Genomic DNA, 18974 nt, shown 5'->3' on the forward strand with positions numbered 1-18974 from the left:
ACAATAATTATTACAGTTTCAACTTATCATGTACCTTACCTGAATTCTGTCTCCATTAAACACTCCATCAATTAGGAAATAGGTCCAGAATACAGGCCACTCACATTCTATGTTCTCAAATAACTTGAGCTCAGCAGGATCGTAGTGTAATCTATTCGGATCCTAGAAATGTAATTGCTCATGTCATGCTTTATTATTACAGTGCTATTTAACAATGTATTATGCTTGTATTCTGCCAAATCTCCAAGGAGTTTCATCTAGCAGAAGCATTCCCCTCTCTGTTCCATTTTGTTGCACACAGCACTTAGCTTTCCAAAGGACTATGCCAGTTTGGCAACCTGAAATTAGCTTAGAAGTACAGATATATCAGATTGGCACTGAGGGCCAATCTAGATGTCATATCAATTGAATGATTACAATTAATGTGAAACTTTAAAAAATTAAATCAGAATGAGAACAGTTGTCTCAGGGTGGTTAGTTTACTCTTTCTCCCCATGCTACAGTTCTGACAAAAATCTTCCACCAGCTGAAGTTAACCCCAAGTGGAAAGCTCTCACTGATGCCTATGGAAGCATAACATCCACGGCTAACATCAACCTTGCTGTGTGTGTGAACAGGAAGGTAAAGCAACTTTCCTTGGGACCACAGCAGGGATGGAAAGGGTTAAGCTTATCTCCTTGCACATTCCAGTCCTAATGAGGTCCCCCTCCCCCAGGGTTGCTATTTTTTAAACAATTCTGATATTGGACGTTCACCATGGAAAAGTGGCATGCAAATAAAAATGAGTGACAGTTTCAGAAACAGTACTTCTCTCGGTGTTTTGTAGCCATCTCGAATAAAACGGCAGCAGCCATACCGTCCCTGTAAAAAACAAATTAGTTGTAGCATAAAAGCATTGCTTTATTTTATATAAGCATCTTTTGTTCTTAGTCAAACAGAACATGCTTTCTTCTTCTGTTAATAACAAATATGGCCAAGCTTATCATCTATAGATAAATGAATGGAAGATTTGTTCAGAAGCCAAAATGAAACTCTTACCTGCAGCTTGGTGATAATTTCGTTTTTCGTTGCATTCACAACATTCATATCCTCTACAGCAAAGGCTGGGTAAGAAATAATGGACAAAAGTCCAGCATCAATCTCTTTTGAGGTGGAGGCCCTTGGCAGCATGGAGTACAGGATAGACTGAGCGGAATATACACAGAGCACCAGCAAAAGACAAGACAAAGACAAAATAAAAACATTTAGTTTCATGCCAAAGTGTTTTATCAGACGTACAACGAGCACCCTGGTCACTTGTGAAATAAAATGTTACAAGCTATTTTCTAATAAACTAATTCACATGGGAGGGGAATTTGCTGCGTTGGCAGGATACAGCAATGGCTGGCCCATCTGGCAACAGAATTAGGCTGCTATCATGAAAAACCATGAGAACTAATAGGAATTTCCAATCAGTTATGAAATGCTGGTATTCCCAGATCTTCAGCTTCCATAGCTGAAAATAGCACCCAGTTGAATTTGGTGGTGCAACCATAATTTGATGTCTATGTCTAGGGGAGGGGGCTAGTCAGAGCTTATAAGGGGGTGGGTGCTTTGCTGTACTTTTTTTGAGATAGAAAGGAGAATTGGATTTACCTGACAATGCTCAACTTCATCTGGAAGGACATGAATAACTGACTTGTGTCCTCCTCCAGCTCCAAAAAGGTCCAATTCATCAATTGCTTCCAGTGCGGCCTTCAGAAACATATGTGTGTGCTCAGTAACTTTTCAAGTATTGAAAAGTTCAAGTATTCGTAATGAATGAGATGGCAAGTGAATAACTATTAAAACAATCACACACATGTATGTATGTACATATAGCCAAATGGCACAAAATCTTTATCTTACTTTTCTTCATAAGAATCCCTTAAGAGAGATTGCAATATTTTCCTATTGCAGATTGACAGTGGACTTTAATAGCCTGTTCCAACCAAATTCACTTGGAAGAAAAAACAGTTAAGAATGGCTTCAAAGTGCTGCATATTTTCTCAAGATCACTGAATTAAGCCTGCTTTTAACTTTACTTGGGTGGTGTAGGCTGAAAATCACTCCCACCTTATAGAAGTTTGCCAAAGCAGCTGCGCTGATGGAAGGAGCTCAGTACATATAGCAGAATATCACACAGCAAACCGCCATACCAGCACCAGCAACTTCCAGGAAATTGTGGCACTATTTACTTTTGAATGTGTAGCTCACCTCTTCTCTAACAAGCTCAAAGTGGCAGACATGGTTCTCCCCACAAGAACCCCGTGAGGTTGGTTGGGCTGAAAGGCCGTGACTGCCCAAAGGTCATACAGTGAGCTTCATGGCTGAGAAGGGACTTGAACCCTGGCCACCCAGGTCCTAGTCCAACACTCTAACCACTAAAGGTAAAGTCCACAAGTGGCACTGTAGTCTAAACCACTGAGCCTCTTGGGCTTGCCGATCAGAAGGTTGGCGGTTCAAATCCGAGCGATGGGATGAGCTCTTACCACTACACCACACTGGCTCTCTGTGTGTGTTTAAATCAGGAATGTGAATTACCATCTCTTAGTTCAAATTCAAAATATTCTATCCATTGAACAACAGCACAGTGGCTATTTACTATTGGGAAAAGTACAATCAAGACCCATCAGAAATCAATAGCAAACCTTCTATTTATTGCAATAGTCTTGGGTTGCAACACTAAACAGGAAGTAAGTTTCACAAAAATCAATGACCAGAAGTATTGCATTTATCATTATAGCATACCATTGTTAGTTTACAGTAAAAAACAACAACAAAAGCAACAACCATCTCACCTTGGCCATTCCTACAGAGCTTGCATTCAGTTCAGGGATGCCCTGGTTCGTCTTATCACCACGTTCCCACATGCCATAATCCTGAAACAAAAGAGGAAAGCAGAATTAAAAAGCAACTTCTCAGATCCAGAGATACACATATGTAGATGTGGACTGTGCATACACTAATGTGACTAAGAGAGAAGAACTAAAGCAACACTACTCAGTGGGTTTGGTTCACACATTAAGCTGACATATGCGCAAGGCTTTTGCTTGCATAATCCTTCCTTGTTCTACCCCTTCTTCCATCCTTCATTCTTCGCACACCACAATTTAATACTTGCTGGATTACTTAATCACAGTTTCATGTTATAGCCAAACCAGGGAACTATGGTTACCACTAAAAGAAAAAGTCAGAATCTTAAACCACTGCCACAGTGTGCTTTCTCTTGGCAGATCAAGATGAGCAGGCGACAGCAAAGGTTGCAAGGTTTTTAGCTGGGGCAATCAGAATAAGATGCACTATTTGACTATTGATTCAAAACCCTAAAATGTATTTTATATAATTGACTTTTTCTCTCTATTCTTTGTATATTGTATTGTTGTTTTATTGCTATGGCCGATTGCTGACGCAAATAAAGATTCATTCATTCATTCTTAAACAATGGTTGGAAGTTGGTTTAAGATCCTGGTTTGTTCCAATACATTATTTCAATTTTATTTGAAATAAATAAATAAAATGACCTTGAGCATACTTACAGCAACTTTGTAGGCAGCCTCTATGTAAAACACAAGATTCTGTACAAAGGCAACTTCATCAAGGGTAAATATAATACGCAATCCTAAATAAGAAAGAGCCACCATTAGGGATACATATTACCTTAACTCCAGTCAATAGTTCCATTTGGGGGTTCTTATGCTCCTGGTAGAGCACTGAGAAAAACTTCTGCATGTAAATTGTGTGTTACACCATAGACAACTGCTGGTTGAGGACCCATTCGCTCCAGCCCATAGAACAATGGCCTAAACAATGAAAGGTGTAACAAACTGCACAAGACAATGTTTAAAGCGGCTTTTAATTCTGTGAAATATATTGTCCAAAATAAAATGCATGCTCAGTTCTTAAATGGAGATGGGCTTTTCCAGTGATAACCTTATTCCATAATCTCAGACTCCCATGAGTGCCATACACCGTGCCTGTGATTTAAACACTTAACTAAAGCAAAATAATTCTTTGGCAATAAGTAGCATTTAAAGTACAGATTGTTAAGTACTGAAACAACCATCTGTTGGTGGGCAGTCTGTCAGTCATCTATAGGATGAGTGTCCTTGGTAACACATTGCAAATATGCGTTACCATGTACCCATGCACAAAAATGAAAAGGATTCATGAATGAGTAGGTGCTTTCGTTGAAGGCAGAGGTAGTCACCCAGAAGTTGTTGGACCACAACTCCCCTTCATGCCTAATCATTGGCCATGCTAGATTGGGCTGATGGGAACTGAAGTCCAACAGCATTTTGAGGGCCCCTGATTCCTCATCCCTGTTGAAAGATGTCCCTTGCAAAACAACCAACCAAGAACAACTTGCCAAAACCATTTTACAGTGTTCAGATTCCAAACCAAATAAAAATGGAACACAATAGCTAGTCATTGTCATTCCACAGAAGGTCAAGCCATTCAAACAACTACAGGAGATCTGGAAGGCAACTTGTCCACTCTAATCTGTAACTAAGCAGACATATGGACTATATTAAAAGGCAAGTCTGATCTAAATGTGATTTTTTTTTGAGGGGTGAAATGTTCCTTGCTGATTATAACTGTCCTTGGTTAGAAAAGAACTATGAGTTCCAACGTAGCTTACCTGATGCTGTCATCTGAGCCAAGAAGAGAAGGTAAAGGGAAGTTGCATCTACTTGTAGATGTCCCCACTCATTGTCTCCAACTACTGTACCACAAGTGGCTGTATTATATTTGGCATGCAGGCAGTCCTTGGTGCTCTGTGTGTGCTTGAACTTCTCAACCTTATCTACCTAAGAAAAACAAGCAATATTCTGAAAGTAGTTCTTTAGTCATAAACATTTTCAAAATAATAATTCTGCCTCAGTCTAGATTTTGGTACAGTATAATTTAAAGGGGGGCGGTTCTTAAAACAAATTATTTCCTCTTCAACAAAGCAATGAAGTCTCTTGAATAGAGCTGTGGAAATTTACTGTAAACAGCCAGTCACGTTGGTCTGCCTCTTAGATTGTTTCGAAGACTGACACACAGATAGAAGCTTCTAATTGGGAAACAGAGCTGCAAAAAAGAAACCAGGCATCCTTTACACAACATTATACAACACTGGACTTATATAAAGGAAGGAAATATCCAAATGGACATCATCCTAGCCAATATTTGGGCCTGGCAGAATTAGGTAGTGTTTTCATTCTCAGCAACCACACAAGAATATGAAAGTATTTCAAGAACATTGCACTGGGGCTAAAATGTCACGGATTCTAGCCCAAGGATAAAAATGTCAAATTAAAAACATTGAACACAATCTCTCAGTCACTGATCATGTACAGTAAGTTCACATGTGTACCTATAGTGAAATTGCTAGGGAGACGGAAACAGGGAGACTATGCGTTTTTTATTTTAACCACTTGAAGCGCCCAACTATGCAAAATGTTAATCACACCTGTCAGGGGACTGCCATCGGAGCCAGAGGGAGAGGGAGGGCTCCAGAGGGGTTCCGGAGAGCGTCCCGGGAGGGAGAGAAGCAGCCCATCTTCTGGGGAAGGAAATCAGCGTAGCACCAGTGGAGAAGGGGGGCAGATGGGGGAATCAGCGAGGTGGCTCCATGACTCCTCGCCGGAGACCAGCGGGGAGAGCACGGGTCCTCCGCTGCCCACACCCTCCCTGCACAGAAGTCTTCCGCGCAGGGAGAGTAGGTGGCGACTAGGCGTCAAAGAGCTTCTTTGCTGGAAGAAGTTCAAGAAACGCCCACTGACGGATTCTGCCAGCGATTGAGACAGCCACGGGTGAGTGGCTGTCCGGACAGAAAGAGTTCACCCAGGTAATCCAGCCAGGTGTGGCGCCGATTTACGCACGAGCAACCCCTAGAACCATTACAACACCATTTGCTCTCAAGTGCAAAATATTTCTTGCAGAAACAGCCAGTGTGGGAAGAGGATGATATTTGCCAGAACCTAGGCATGGGGGGTGGTTGAAGGTCTTCAGACATTTGCACTCTGGTGCAATAAACAGAGTGAGGGTCTTCTCAGACCTGCAATTTGCATGGGACAATAACTCCCACTGTTCCTTCAGGCCACTAGCGTATTGCAATTCCAAGAAGGAGGATTGTTTCATTTATACTAGAGAGGTATGCTGTATAAATAGAACATGCACTTAAAATAGTTTTATATGTAATATCCATTTCATGGCAGGCTGCCCTTAAATTCATTTTAGTTGGACTCATTTTAGCTTGCAAAGTCCAAAATGCATTTTCCCTCCCACGAGTGGAAATGGTTTCAGAGGAACAGCTAGGTACTACTTTCAGTACACCGAAAGTACTACTTTGTTTGAACCTGCCTTCCGCAGTGTATCCCATTTGTCACACCTAAAATTGAATTGGTATCATTAAATCTGGTCATGCCACTGAAAATAACAGAACACAAGTCATCCAGTTTATCATTACCTGTCTCATCATACATTGCAGAAGTCCCCGCATCAGTTTCACAACGTTCTGCAGGAATATAATTAAAGAAAGCATGCAAACATTATTTTGGGTCTTAATAACTAATGATCAATGCTCGTGTAAAAAAAAAGAGAACATTTACAAAACCATCCTATACATTTAAGAAAACAATTTGCTCAGCTGCGTAACCTGATTTTATGACAAAGATACAAGCTAGAACAATAAGCAATTGCTTTATGTCACGGCTAAAGTGATTGGATGGTCACAGAACCAAAAGAATTTTTTAAAATAATCATTCCTATGCTATAAATAGAAGCTCAGAGTTTTCCTCAGGGACACAGTGTCAGGACTCCCTGACACACAGCAGGCAAATGTTGGTGCATGGAGTTGTGCTGCTGCAGTTCAAAGTTGGGGAATTTGAAGCATGAGCTTTCCTCATTCAATTAAAAGGCAAATCCCAAATATTTCTGGTTTGGATTAAGATCATGATTAGCTCTGCACCAGGCCCAGAATTAGCTCCCTCTGCCATTTCAGTCACCCTCTTCCTTTTTGCCACTGAAACTTACCAGGTGGTGGTGGTGGTGGCAGCAGTAACAATAAAAACAACAGCAACAGCATTCACATTATGCTTTGCAGCACCTCCTAAGACATAAAGATTTCCTGAGTTTCTGAGGCCATAGCAAAGAATAAGACAAAGAAAGAAAGAAAGAAAGAAAGAAAGAAAGAAAGAAAGAAAGAAAGAAAGATTGCCATTGCTGCTATAAAAGTCAGATGAGCTTTGAGAAGTGGGCATCAGAAGGAACTTGTGAGGAAATCTGGCTTCCATGAAACTTGAAATGCACCCAAAATGTCAAAATTTGAGCCTGCTAGGAATTGGGCCTAAAATTGAGCTTGTTTCAGGTGAGCCTGTGAATGGAGCTATAGAAGCTCACATATCATTACTGTACAGAGGGAGGGGGCCTTAATTGTCCTTCAAATGTGGGTAATGGATTTATGAAGTCAATCATCAAACGGCTGCTTCCCCCAAATCTCATCCACTGCTTTGATCTTACCACTTTCCAATTTTTTAACACCACCCATAAATTAAGCAGGATTCACTATGCACTGAAAATGATAGTTTATTCACTTGTAGAGTAAGTAATAAATAAATTCATCTTTACATATCATAACACAAAGTAAATAGTGATCCAAAGACATACCTGCTCCAATTCATATGCTTTGGCTTTATCTTCATCCCGATCTGCATTCTTCCTGTAGGCCATCCCCAGGCCCCACACAGCCAAAATGCTATAAATATTATCTCGTACCCAAGCATCCTTTTGCTCAGTACTGGCGGAGAGCAGTCCTGTAACAGGGTTCTGAAAGAAGTTTTTTTTTAAGGGTTAAACAGCCTGAGCACTTCTAAGCACACCTTACCCTAGCGTGTGCATTTTTGTACACGTTACTTGGCTAGAGAACTGTACCACAAAATTCAGAGAAGTGCGAATTTCACTGGGGAAACCATAGAATCATAGGTTCAGGTACTGTTTCAGAAAGTATGAATGAGGTAGATTCACCCATTTCTCATGGGTGTTCTTCCTGCATTTGGCCGCTACATCCCCAGCGGTCCAATGAAAACTATGGTTGGGCCTGGATTGCAAAACAATGAGGCCCCTACAGCTGCCTGAAGAAGCCGTATGCCAGGCCAGAGCAAAAGGAGCTCTTTTAAACTTTTCCATCTGGGATGTTCCCCTCGCCCCCCTCAAAACAACTCCATTGCTTTTCACCTCGTAAGGAAACACAGCCTTATCTTTTTTCCTGTAAGCTAAAAATCAGCTGGGGTGTGTGTGGCTTTTTGAGAAGAGAAACGGTCAGAGAAATATTGGCTGGGCAGGCTTTTTTATTCCTGCCGCTTCTACACTGAAATTTGCAGTATTGGAAGCTACATTCAGGGTTTTTTTAAAGGGGGGCAAACACACACATACACATGGGTTCACATGTCTGTATGGAACCTGTAGTTTTGTCTAATATTGCATTTTAGACATAGGTCAATTACAGCACTCATTTCTGTGCTATGGGAAGAAAAAGAAGGAGGGTGTGTGTTTTAGCAGCTTCATTCTGGGCTCAGAGCCAGAGGAGTAATGGAACATTCTAAGGAGGAGGTTTCTGGGGAACCGACTGTGCACAGGAACAGAGAATGATCTTTAGGTTTTGAAACGTTGTGAAATATTACAGAGCCACAATGGCTGTTATCAACTGTCCTTATGCTTCAAGGTCACAGGGAGAGCCGGGTTGTGTGTGGACTATTTTTATCCCTAAACCTATTAATTATTAAACTTTTGAGGGAATAAAGTCTTAGTAAAATACAGTATAAATTAAGGGGTTAGTGGGGTTTGCTTACCTGGGGCAAAACCATGGCATTTAAAAACATTTATTACATTTTAAATGAAGATATACAGGAGTTCGCACAACTTATTTTTGAATTGGATTTGGAATTGGAATTTGCTCTTGCGTGGTAATTAATTATCTAAGGCTTTAATCCCAGCCCCACACATCTGGGAGTAAGCCCCACAGAATTCAATAGGGTTTACATCTGAGTAAGACATGATTAGGGCTGTGCTGTAAGATACAAAAATAAATAAACAGCACGTAAACATAAAGACTGCCCATGTGCTTGTGGAAGACACCAACTCATAACTAATCATACTACCCAAATGATGTCTTGGTGCCAGAGGGACAAGGGGTAACAAGTGAGAAGGGTGTGGTGAGAAAGGAACTGAGCTTAGAAGTCACTCTGTGCTTTTGCACTGCTGGTTTCCACTGCCTGCAATAGCATGATGTTGTGCATGCAAAGAGAAGTAGTCTACAACTCCCTGTTTTCACATCCATGGTACTTAGAGCCAGGCACGTGCAGGGGGGACAGGTAGCCTTGTCCCAGGCCTCTGGGGGCTGAGCTGGCCTGGGGCCTCTGCCAGGAGCCTTACAGCTTTACACTGTCAAGCCAAGAATAAGATTCCTGCAGAGGCCTCAGACAATCTCTGCACCGGCCTGCTTAAAGCACATAGGTAGGAACCTTCATGGTAAGTACATTGGTGAAATATCATTTTATTCTATTTGTTTATTTCATAAAATGTATATACCGCTTGATTGTTGGGGAAAACTCAAAAGTAGTTTACAGAAAAGATAAAGCAATGAAATTATCACTAAAAAATTCACAACCATACAGAAAGGTAAAACAACAATACAGTAGACTAAAACAAACTAAAACTCACACGAAGTTTTAATATATAGACTTGTCTAGATAAGAATGCCTTCAGCAGGCACCAAAAGGAATACAGTGAAGGTGCCTGCCTGATATCAATAGGCAGGGAGTTCCAAAGGATCGGTGCTACCACACTCCTGTGCAAAAGGCACAGATCAAAGCAAAATTGGAAGGACACAATGCATCTTTTCAGGATGCTTTTTTGGTACTCTGTCTCAGGACTCCAAAAACAAACACCCAACTGGTTGTTCTCAAGGTTTGTAGATCTCATACTGTTCAGAGTCCTATCGTTCAATCATTTTCTATTTTGGACAGATGGGCCCTTCAAGCTGCTAAGTGAAGTTGGCAAGTCCAAAAGAAGGTAAGTCTCTGGTCCCATTAGTATCTTACTGATGGATGGGAAGTTCCTTATGTGCCATCGTGTTAATGCTGTTTGCTGGGTGAGTGCCAGCCCTCAGTAGCTATGATAAGGAACTGGAGTCTGAAATATTGCAGCAAATGGGAATGAAGGAGAGCAGGCAGAAGGCACTATTACTGTGGTAAGCGTGGAGCAGGTGGGTGCAAATCTGCCCTCTGGCTCAGAAGTCTCCACTTACTGATATGCCTTACTGACCCAGTGCCGCGTTCACATGTAACGATAAGCCAAGAAACCTTGGCTTAACAAATTATACTGTGCACAATACTGATTCCTTCCACCTCACTCTCCACCTGGCATGAGCAGGTACACAAAACAGCTTGGGGTGACATCCAAATGCTGGACTGTGGTTTGTTCGTCCCTAACAAGTCAGGATTTATAAGCCAACAGCAAACCTTAACTGAACCCTGGCCAGTGACTTGGCAGGTGGGACAGAAACAAACCAGGATTCTGGGTTTCGATTTCATGCTACACTGGCTCACTTGCCCCTTCATGCCAGGGGAAGGCTGAGGTGATGAGCAAAGCAAGAGTCATGCACCAGAATGCATGAACAGAATAGTTTATTAAGCCAAGGTTCTTGGCTTCTGAATGAATGCAGCCATTACATGATCAGACTGTGATTACAAAACTAATGTGCCATGATTCTGGCACTGAAAATAACTCTGCATGAACGGATTTTGTTGCAAGGGAATCTTAGCGAAATCATTAGGGATTCACCTGGGACGAGGATTTGGCTGATACTGTACTAACACAGTTTACCAAAACTGTGTATCTACCATCATACTTGCAGATAAGCATACACAACATGCAGAATCGTAAGGTTGTACAAACCTGCAAATGTGTTATCTTTTTTTCTGTATGATGATATTCAAACTACTTGCATAATACCAAAGAAGAAGAAGAATAAATTTGATCCTCAGCTACACTGGTGTAACCATTCTGCCGCTCTAATGTCTTTGTTAGAACAATTAACAATTTAAGAAACCCATTTAAGCAGGAATCAGAGTCTAGCCCACAGTGCAGTTCTGGTAAACACGACAGCTTACATAACATCAGATTCGCTGTAGCTGTGCAGTGATGCTAGAGCCATCTCAGTGGTGAAATAAAACTGTGCGGTTTACTCATAAGAATCAGAATGCAGATAGCATGCCTTGTTAAAAACAGACAGACAAACAGTGAAAGTTTGGTTAAAATGCACACACAAGCAGAGTGTGATCCACTTGTGTTGCAGGCACATTGCTTGCACAACCCAGGTCACACACACAAACCATGTCTTAGTGCAAATGAGCATATCTGTGGGTTCCCAGAGCAAAGACTGTGGCAACAGCGCTCCTCATCCAGCCCTCCTGCCGCTTCCACACGGTTTGGCTTTGTGTTACACCCAAACCCAGGCTCATAGTATGTCTCCCCCAAGCAAATCAAAAGCAGTAAACCAATAACAAACAGTGATTATAGCTTTTGGTTTGGAGCCACGAAAGCTACAAGCCCAGGTTCGGGTGCAACATTAAGCCAAATAACAGCTTAGCCACAAGTGGCAGAACAACAGCAGAACTGGGTGAAGAGAACTGCAGCCACGATCTTTGCTCTGGGAAATTTTGGTCTTTCACACTAAACCATGGTTTGGTTTAGTTAAAAAAACGAATTGGAGCCCTGCCTCCCTCTCCCGCACCACCTATGTATACATGAAGGCAGCATAATGGGACTGAGATGGGGATCAGAGAGGAGCCCACAGATGGCCCATTCCCTCCTAGAATCCTGTTGCGCTGGATGCATGCACAGGCTAAAGAGATGAAAGTAGGAAAATAAGGCATTGACTGGTTGAAAAGAGTTTTAAGAAGGGTGGGGTGGAGGGAGGAAGAAAAGAAAGATGCCACTCTCAAAAATAGATTTGTACCCACCATGTCTCATCCTCAAGAGGTCCTATTGACTTCAGAAGGATTTCATAAATGCACATACACACACCACAGTGGATCTCTGGCACGTACAGCGTGGAGTCTTCCTAATTCTATATTTCAAGGTTTCCCTCAAGTTAAGTAAAACGTGACTCAGTTTTTGGAGTTGCACTGGACTTGTTGTGGCACATCTTCCTCAGTTTTCTATTGAGGTTTGCCTGGTGTTGTGATGTCTTATTCCAGCAGACAATATTAAACACAATACTAATTGGCATCTGTCATCTGTAGCGTCTGCTCCTGACATAGTATGGTGTCAAAGTTGTCAATGACCTTTAGGGTCTGCAATTTGCATTATGCCCTTTATTCTGTCCTACTCCAGCATACACTTCTATGTGAGAAGTATATTTGGAAAGTGACTCATGGAAAAAATCCTGCTCTCATCACTGTAGATCAAAGTATTTTAACTGAAGGCTCCCTCAAAAGACGCTGCTGCTCTCTCTCATAGGGTGCCTTCAGCTCAACAAACTGGAGAATTTGAGCATTTTGTTATTCTTATCCAGGAGCCCAAATGTATCCAATGGCTCTAGTTATTCTTTACCTAAGATTTTTGCAATGCTCATGGTTTATTTCTTAGCCACAATGTAATAAATACTAGCAGCCAACCACGTGCCTACAATTATAGGCACATCTATCCTAAGAGTCACAGAGACTATTCTCCTGTACCTGTATCATTTCCATGTAGCAGAATGTATCCAAACATGACAAATGTACCATTATCCATTTAACAAATATATGTGTGGTTAAAAGACACAGGTACTTGTTAGCCAAGTTAGTATTACTGATATCTGTGGCACCTACACATGGAAACTGATGGTGCCAATTTTGTGCTATATTGCTAAAAACTTTATTTGTTTCAGCAAGCCTAACAAGGCATGTAATTTTAGCATGCAATATTAAGAATTTAAACAGTGATTTAAGAATCAGTGATTTAAGAATAACTGTTTTAAAATAACTGACTATATCTATATATAAACTACCTGGTTTTTAATGTTTGCTTTTATTGGTATTTTTAATGAATATTTTATTGTCTTTTGTAAACCGCTTTGAGGTTCTTTGTTTGAGTAAGCGGCATATAAATTTTGTTAAAATAAGAATAAATGTACAAGCAGCTCTAACAGCACAATATGTAAGTGATATGAAGTGGAAAAAATGGAATAATGCAGCAAAATGTTTCACTGGATCAAGTGCTACTGTTCAGGATTCTATTCCAGTCCTCTCCCTGGTTTTCCTCCCAACAGTTATGCGCATCCACATCATGCATTTATAGTGGTCTTATGCCACTTTAAACAAAGATGGATTCCCCCAAAGAATCCTGGGAACTGTAGTTTATTTCTCGCAGAGCTACAACTCACAGCCACCTTAACAAATTTGTTCCCAGAATTCTTGGGAGGAAGCCATGACAGTTAAATAATGTTTTAAATGGATGTTACCTCCATATTTCATGCAAGCTCAGCCCTTATTGGGCTATTTAGGGGATTCCCTTCAGTTCCCCCCCATAAGATTTCTTTACACTCTTGCAAACCTTGGGGTTCCCCCAAGCCTTCTTATGGGTGGGTGTTATGTATGAATTGGCACTCACAGCATGAATGTTGGAAATGGAGAGGAGGATTAACATGTCAGGACTCAGAAACTTCAGAGAGATGCACAGATGATCTTAAAGAAAACTTTACATGTGCTGAAAAAACAGCAGCAGCAACTACAGCAAAGCATCACTCCACACAGTCTGCAAAAGGCCAAACGTTCCCTACTCTGGGCTGATAAATGTCACATCTTAACCATGTATCAGACTTCTAAGGTGAGGAGTAGGCAGAGATGTGGCAGACAAGCTGGGAAGGAGAAAGTAGGCTCTGGGGGAAGCCTGTGAGCTAGGAAATTCCCTTGAAGCATCTGTCAAGGGTAAAAACACTCCATACATTTTATTATCAGCTGCTCAACTCAGCTAAAATTTGATAAGAAGGAGCAGGGGGGATACAAGCTCAGCTGGTAAGCAAAATCCCAAAGCAGCAGAAGCCAATGACTTTGTCACCAGAGATAGACATGTGGAGGCCTGAGAATGAGAGAGACCCCTGCCCACATTCTGCATTTCCTTAAAAAGGGGGCAATATGCCCTTCTGATCACTGGAATCTGCCAGTCATTTAAAACTATTTAAAGCCTTCTCGGCCTGCTCAAAGAACTTTGGAAGGGAGCGGTAGAATTACATAGGCATCTAATAAGATGCCCATTATGATGTCTATGCTTGGGACTTTATGGAAGGTAACTCACATAAAAGTGAGCTATTGCAGACTGCCTCACCAACGTTTCTTGGTTATTTGTTGCCATCCACCCAGAAATAATGTACCCATGGAAATCAAACATCTAGACTTTAGTCCCACTCTGCCTTGGTCAGACCACACCCGGAGTACTGTCTCCAATTCTGGGCACCACAATTTGAGAAGGATATTGACATGCTTGAATGATTGCAGAGGAGGGTGACCAAGATGATAAACAGTCTGGAAACCATGCCTTATGACTGAGGGACTTAGGTATGTTCAGCCTGGGAAAGAGGACACTGAGAGGAGATATGACAGCCATCTTCAAATATCAAAAGGGCTCTCACATGGAAGATGGAGCAAGCTTATTTTCTTCTGCTCTGGGGGGTAGGAAACCAATGTATTCAAGTTACAAGAAAGGAGATTCCAACTAAATGTCAGAAAAAAAACTTTCTGCTGGTAAGAGCTGTTCAACAGTGGCACAGACTCCCACAAGAGGTGGTGAACTCTCCTTTTTCGGAGGTTTTAAAGCAGAGATTGGCCATCCATCATGTATGATCTACTTGAGATTTGTGCATTGCAGGGTGCAGGACTGAATGACCCTCGGGATCCCTCCCAACCCTGCAATTCCATGAATCTATCATCCAAAATATTCTCTTCACATCTAGCTAAAGCAAACATCTTACAAGTCAGAGCAAATGCTCTGATTTGCAAGCAAACAATGATTGCTAAAAATAAATATGAAAACAGAGGGTTGTTAAAAACAGAAACAACCCTTTCACCTGTAAGTAGTGGCACTGACCTGATAACTCAAAATGGTCTGTTGAACAAGCCGGGCATAGCCGTCTAAACGGACTCCAGAGTTGCTTCTGCTCCTCATTTTTCAAGAGAAAGGCTGGGTGGCTGGAGGCGCCAATGTCTTTCTAGCGGCTTTTAGCACTAATAGCTCACTCATCCATCAGCAGGCTGAATTGTAGGTCTTGATGGTAGCAGGCATCTTTCTCCCAAAATAAACAGAGTAGTTGTCAACAAAATAGCCAGGGAGTTTCTCCTTTTGCCTACATATATTCACCGTCTCAACTATACTCTTAAAGCAGCAACCCTATACACAGTTACATGGAAGCAAACTCACTACTTCTCATATTAGCTGTTCAGTATATTACTGTACCCTTGAAATTATATCCATACTCCATAGGCACATACAATCCAGCTTCCACCCTCATTCCAATTCCATTTTCTGTGCTAAAGGTCATCAACAGTATCTTATGTCCACGTTAGACATCTAGCTGTGTATATAACAAAATCAAGAACCATTGTACATGGATAACAACTGCCCTCATAAAACCCTGAGAAACATAAAAGGTAAAAGGTAAGATAAAAGACCCCTGAACAGTTAAGTCCAGTCAAAGGTGACTATGGCGATGCGGCGCTCATCTCGCTTTCAGGCCGAGGGAGCCGGAGTTTGCCCACACACAGTTTTCTGGGTCATGTGGCCAGCATGACTAAACCGCTTCTGGCGCACGGAGGACCGTGACGACTGCCAGAGCCCACGGAAATGTCGTTTACCTTCCCGCCGCAGCGGTTCCTATTTATCCAACTGCACTGGCATGCTTTTGAACTGTCAGGTTGGCAGGAGCTGGGACAGAGCAACGGGAGCTCACCCCGTCGCGGGGATTCGAACCGCCAACCTTCCAATCAGCAAGCCCAAGAGGCTCAGTGGTTTAGACCACAGCGCCACCCGCGTCCCAAAGTAGGAGCAAACTTGCCGAATCAAGCATGCAACCAAATCTGCAGAAATGCTGCTGCGTTCTTTCAAATTAACAGTTTCCAAAGCATTTAAAACTATGGAGGTCTCCCCTGCAACCACCACCATCTCTATTTCCAACCCAAATAAATGGATCTTGAAATCAGCACAGCAAAATGTGGCTTCAGGAAGGACCTTGCCATACACGCAAGCTAAGTCTGAGGTGTCTGAATCCCAGAGTTGTCTACCTCAGAGAAGGAAATGCCCTGGAGGGAGCTACTGTCTGCCCATTTTGCCCAATGCATTTACACTGAGTTCAAAGGGGCTTACATTGAGTTCAAAGGTAAGTAAGCGTAAGCATAGGACTGTAGCCTAAATTAGCAATAGTGGCCAGTAATTTGCGGGGGGGCGGGGTAGCATTTCGTTCTGGTTAAGTAATGTGAAGCACAATAGTAGTGCTAGTGAAATTAAAAATGAAAATAAAAATAGTAACCAGCATGGGCATAACCAGGATTTATTTAAGGGGCAATCTTTATGTAACGGGGGGCAGAACTGAGTTATTTGTGATGCAATTGGTCAGTTAAGTATTTTTATTTACTTGATTTAGGGGGGCATCTGCCCCCGCCGCCACCCGTGTACACCCATGGTAACCAGGTCAACTTTTATCATTTGATGTACTATTGATGTAACATGACAGTGTTACACTGCTGAGAACAGAAAACAAACAGAAGAGTACAAAATGATAGTTTGACTACGCTAGCAAAAAAAAAAAAAAAGGCCTTGGAGTATTACAGTGTCTTGCTATTTGTGGTATTACTTTAGCATAACTATTTTACTTTTTTAAAAGCAGGTGTCCTCCTCAACTGCTTATATCTGAAAGTTGCTAGATGCTTTATATTATAAATGAGGGCTACTCTTTGGAATTGCCTTCTTTAGAACATCACCAATGTGCTCTATCCTTGAACAACTGTCCTTGGATGACCTTCACAGCAAGCCGGATAAGGGGAGTGCAACCTTGCTCCTGCTTCTTGATCTCTCCATGGCTTTTGATACCACCTACCATAGTACCCTCCTGGACAAGGTCCATGGAATAGGAATTGAGGGCATTATACCACAGTGGTTCTGGGAGAGAGTCCAGAGAGAGGCATTGGAAGAATGCTTCTCAGCCCCTGGCAGTTATGAAGTCAATGGGAGCAGTCATTAGGAGTTTCACGGCAAGATGCCTTCAGTGACTTCAAGAACGAATAGCTGCAATACACACGTGTGTGTGTGTGTGTGTGTGTTATTGTTTTGTTTTTTATTATGTATTTTGTGTTTTTATGCTGTGAACTGCCCTGAGAGCTACAGATGAAGGGCATCACACAAATTTAAATAATAATAATAATAATAATAATAATAATAATAATAATACTACACTATGTGGGGCTTCCCTTGCACTTGGCTGCATTTAGTACAGAATGCTGCTGCACAAGTACTGACAGGTGTGAGACCCTGCCAACACATAATACTTCTGATCAGAGATCAGCACTGGTTCCCAATTTGTGACCAGCCAAGTCCAAGGGGTTAGTATTTGTATATAAAGCTCTCACAGGCTTAGGAACAGTTTACTCGTGAGACCACCGTACCCAATACGTGCTCCCCTGACTTTTTCAATCTGTGGGTGCTGCAAGCAGCACATCCTTCTGCAGTTTTAGTGCAATGGCACCTACATTTTGAAAGTTCCCCGCCTATTGATACCAGGCAGGCGCCTTCACTTTTTAGCACTTTGCTTAAAACACTTCTCTTTGGACAAGCCTATCCAGACACACAGAGGCTGATATTTTTTTAATCTCTTTTTAATTTTAATTTTAAATATCTACAGACGCTTTTGATGGTTTTTAACGGCTCATATTGCTTCTTTGAATACTTTTAACTGAGGTTTAACTACTGCAAGCAAGCGGTATATAAATAAAGAAAACAACTGGCAAAACAAAAGGTGCGTTTTCCTAAGATTAAGCAGCCTATACAACCGAAAGGCTAGGAGGGGAAGCTACAAAGTCCTCCGATTCCAAAGCATCGGACAGCCCCCATCCCCCTTTCACTTAACTCACATCATGCAAGTGCGCCACAAACGGAGATGCCCTTACCTGCCAAGGATCTCCCCCGATTCCCATTCTCCGGGATGGCGCGGTGCTATTTCTTCGTGCGAGCTCTCCAGAAAGGCGCGGGAGGGCAGCTCTCGCCCCTCAGCAGGGAAGCCCCATTCCTTGCCCGCTTGCCCGACCTGGCAGAGTTGTCGCCCTCGCCCCCAGGCACCCCACCGCCCCGGAATGGAAGCTCAGGGTCGCTTTCGGGACGCGGCTCTTCTTCCGGGAGCCTCGTCAGTCCCCCGGGAGCGCCTCCCTCGGCGAGGGTGAGGCGCCTGCAGCTCCCGCAGCGGCCAGCTCCCGGGGTCAGGTTGCAGCCAGGCACGCGCCGCCCGGGCCCGAGAAATAGTTCCTCCTCTTTATTAGACTGGTTACGGGGCCGGCGAAATCCCGAAGACAACCCGCCTCTTGTTGCAAGCAGGTCTGCGAAGATATATATATGTGACAGCAAAGACGTGAGCCACAAAAAAAAATATTTACTTTGCTCTTCCGGTAAAAGGGGTTGGGGGGGAATGCGAGAGGAAGGAGGAGGATTTCATTTTGCGCCTGCGTGTTATGTAACACAGTGGGTGCATTCTGCCCGTTCTGTTTGGCTTTTAAATGAAGCCTCTTTGTAAGCCTGTCAGGACTTTCTCGCAAGCTGTTTTGCTGTTGCGCAAGGGAGCCTGGCGCGGGGCAGAGCTGGGCTCAGCTTTTACGCGCGCACTCAGCTAAGATGCTCAGCCTTGCTGCATTAGAAGTTCCTGGACTGCTAACAGATCATATAATGGT

General features: G+C 42.5%; 1 protein-coding gene across 4 annotated transcripts in view; it reads right to left on the reverse strand.

The window, feature by feature from the left end:
- PHKA2 (phosphorylase kinase regulatory subunit alpha 2) overlaps positions 1-18746 on the reverse strand; it is a 53079-nt gene extending 34333 nt beyond the window's left edge. For 2 of the 4 annotated variants that reach the window (XM_083612259.1, XM_083612257.1), the window contains exons 1-11: positions 18204-18698; positions 15136-15330; positions 7675-7833; positions 6476-6523; positions 4661-4829; positions 3558-3640; positions 2820-2900; positions 1636-1734; positions 1039-1185; positions 808-861; positions 40-162 (exon numbers count right to left, since the gene is read on the reverse strand). In XM_083612259.1, the coding sequence (XP_083468385.1) occupies positions 40-162; positions 808-861; positions 1039-1185; positions 1636-1734; positions 2820-2900; positions 3558-3640; positions 4661-4829; positions 6476-6523; positions 7675-7833; positions 15136-15213 (1041 nt within the window). In that variant the 5' untranslated portion in view covers positions 15214-15330; positions 18204-18698. Of the gene's footprint in view, positions 1-39; positions 163-807; positions 862-1038; positions 1186-1635; positions 1735-2819; positions 2901-3557; positions 3641-4660; positions 4830-6475; positions 6577-7635; positions 7834-15135; positions 15331-18203 lie in introns of all 4 variants that reach the window. The other 2 variants (XM_083612258.1, XM_083612260.1) reach the window with 2 other exon arrangements.
- Between the last annotated feature and the right edge of the window lie 228 nt (positions 18747-18974).

Source organism: Podarcis filfolensis (assembly GCF_964270895.1).
Source record: "Podarcis filfolensis genome assembly, chromosome: 4".
In the NCBI taxonomy this organism is placed as follows: Eukaryota; Metazoa; Chordata; class Lepidosauria; order Squamata; family Lacertidae; genus Podarcis; species Podarcis filfolensis.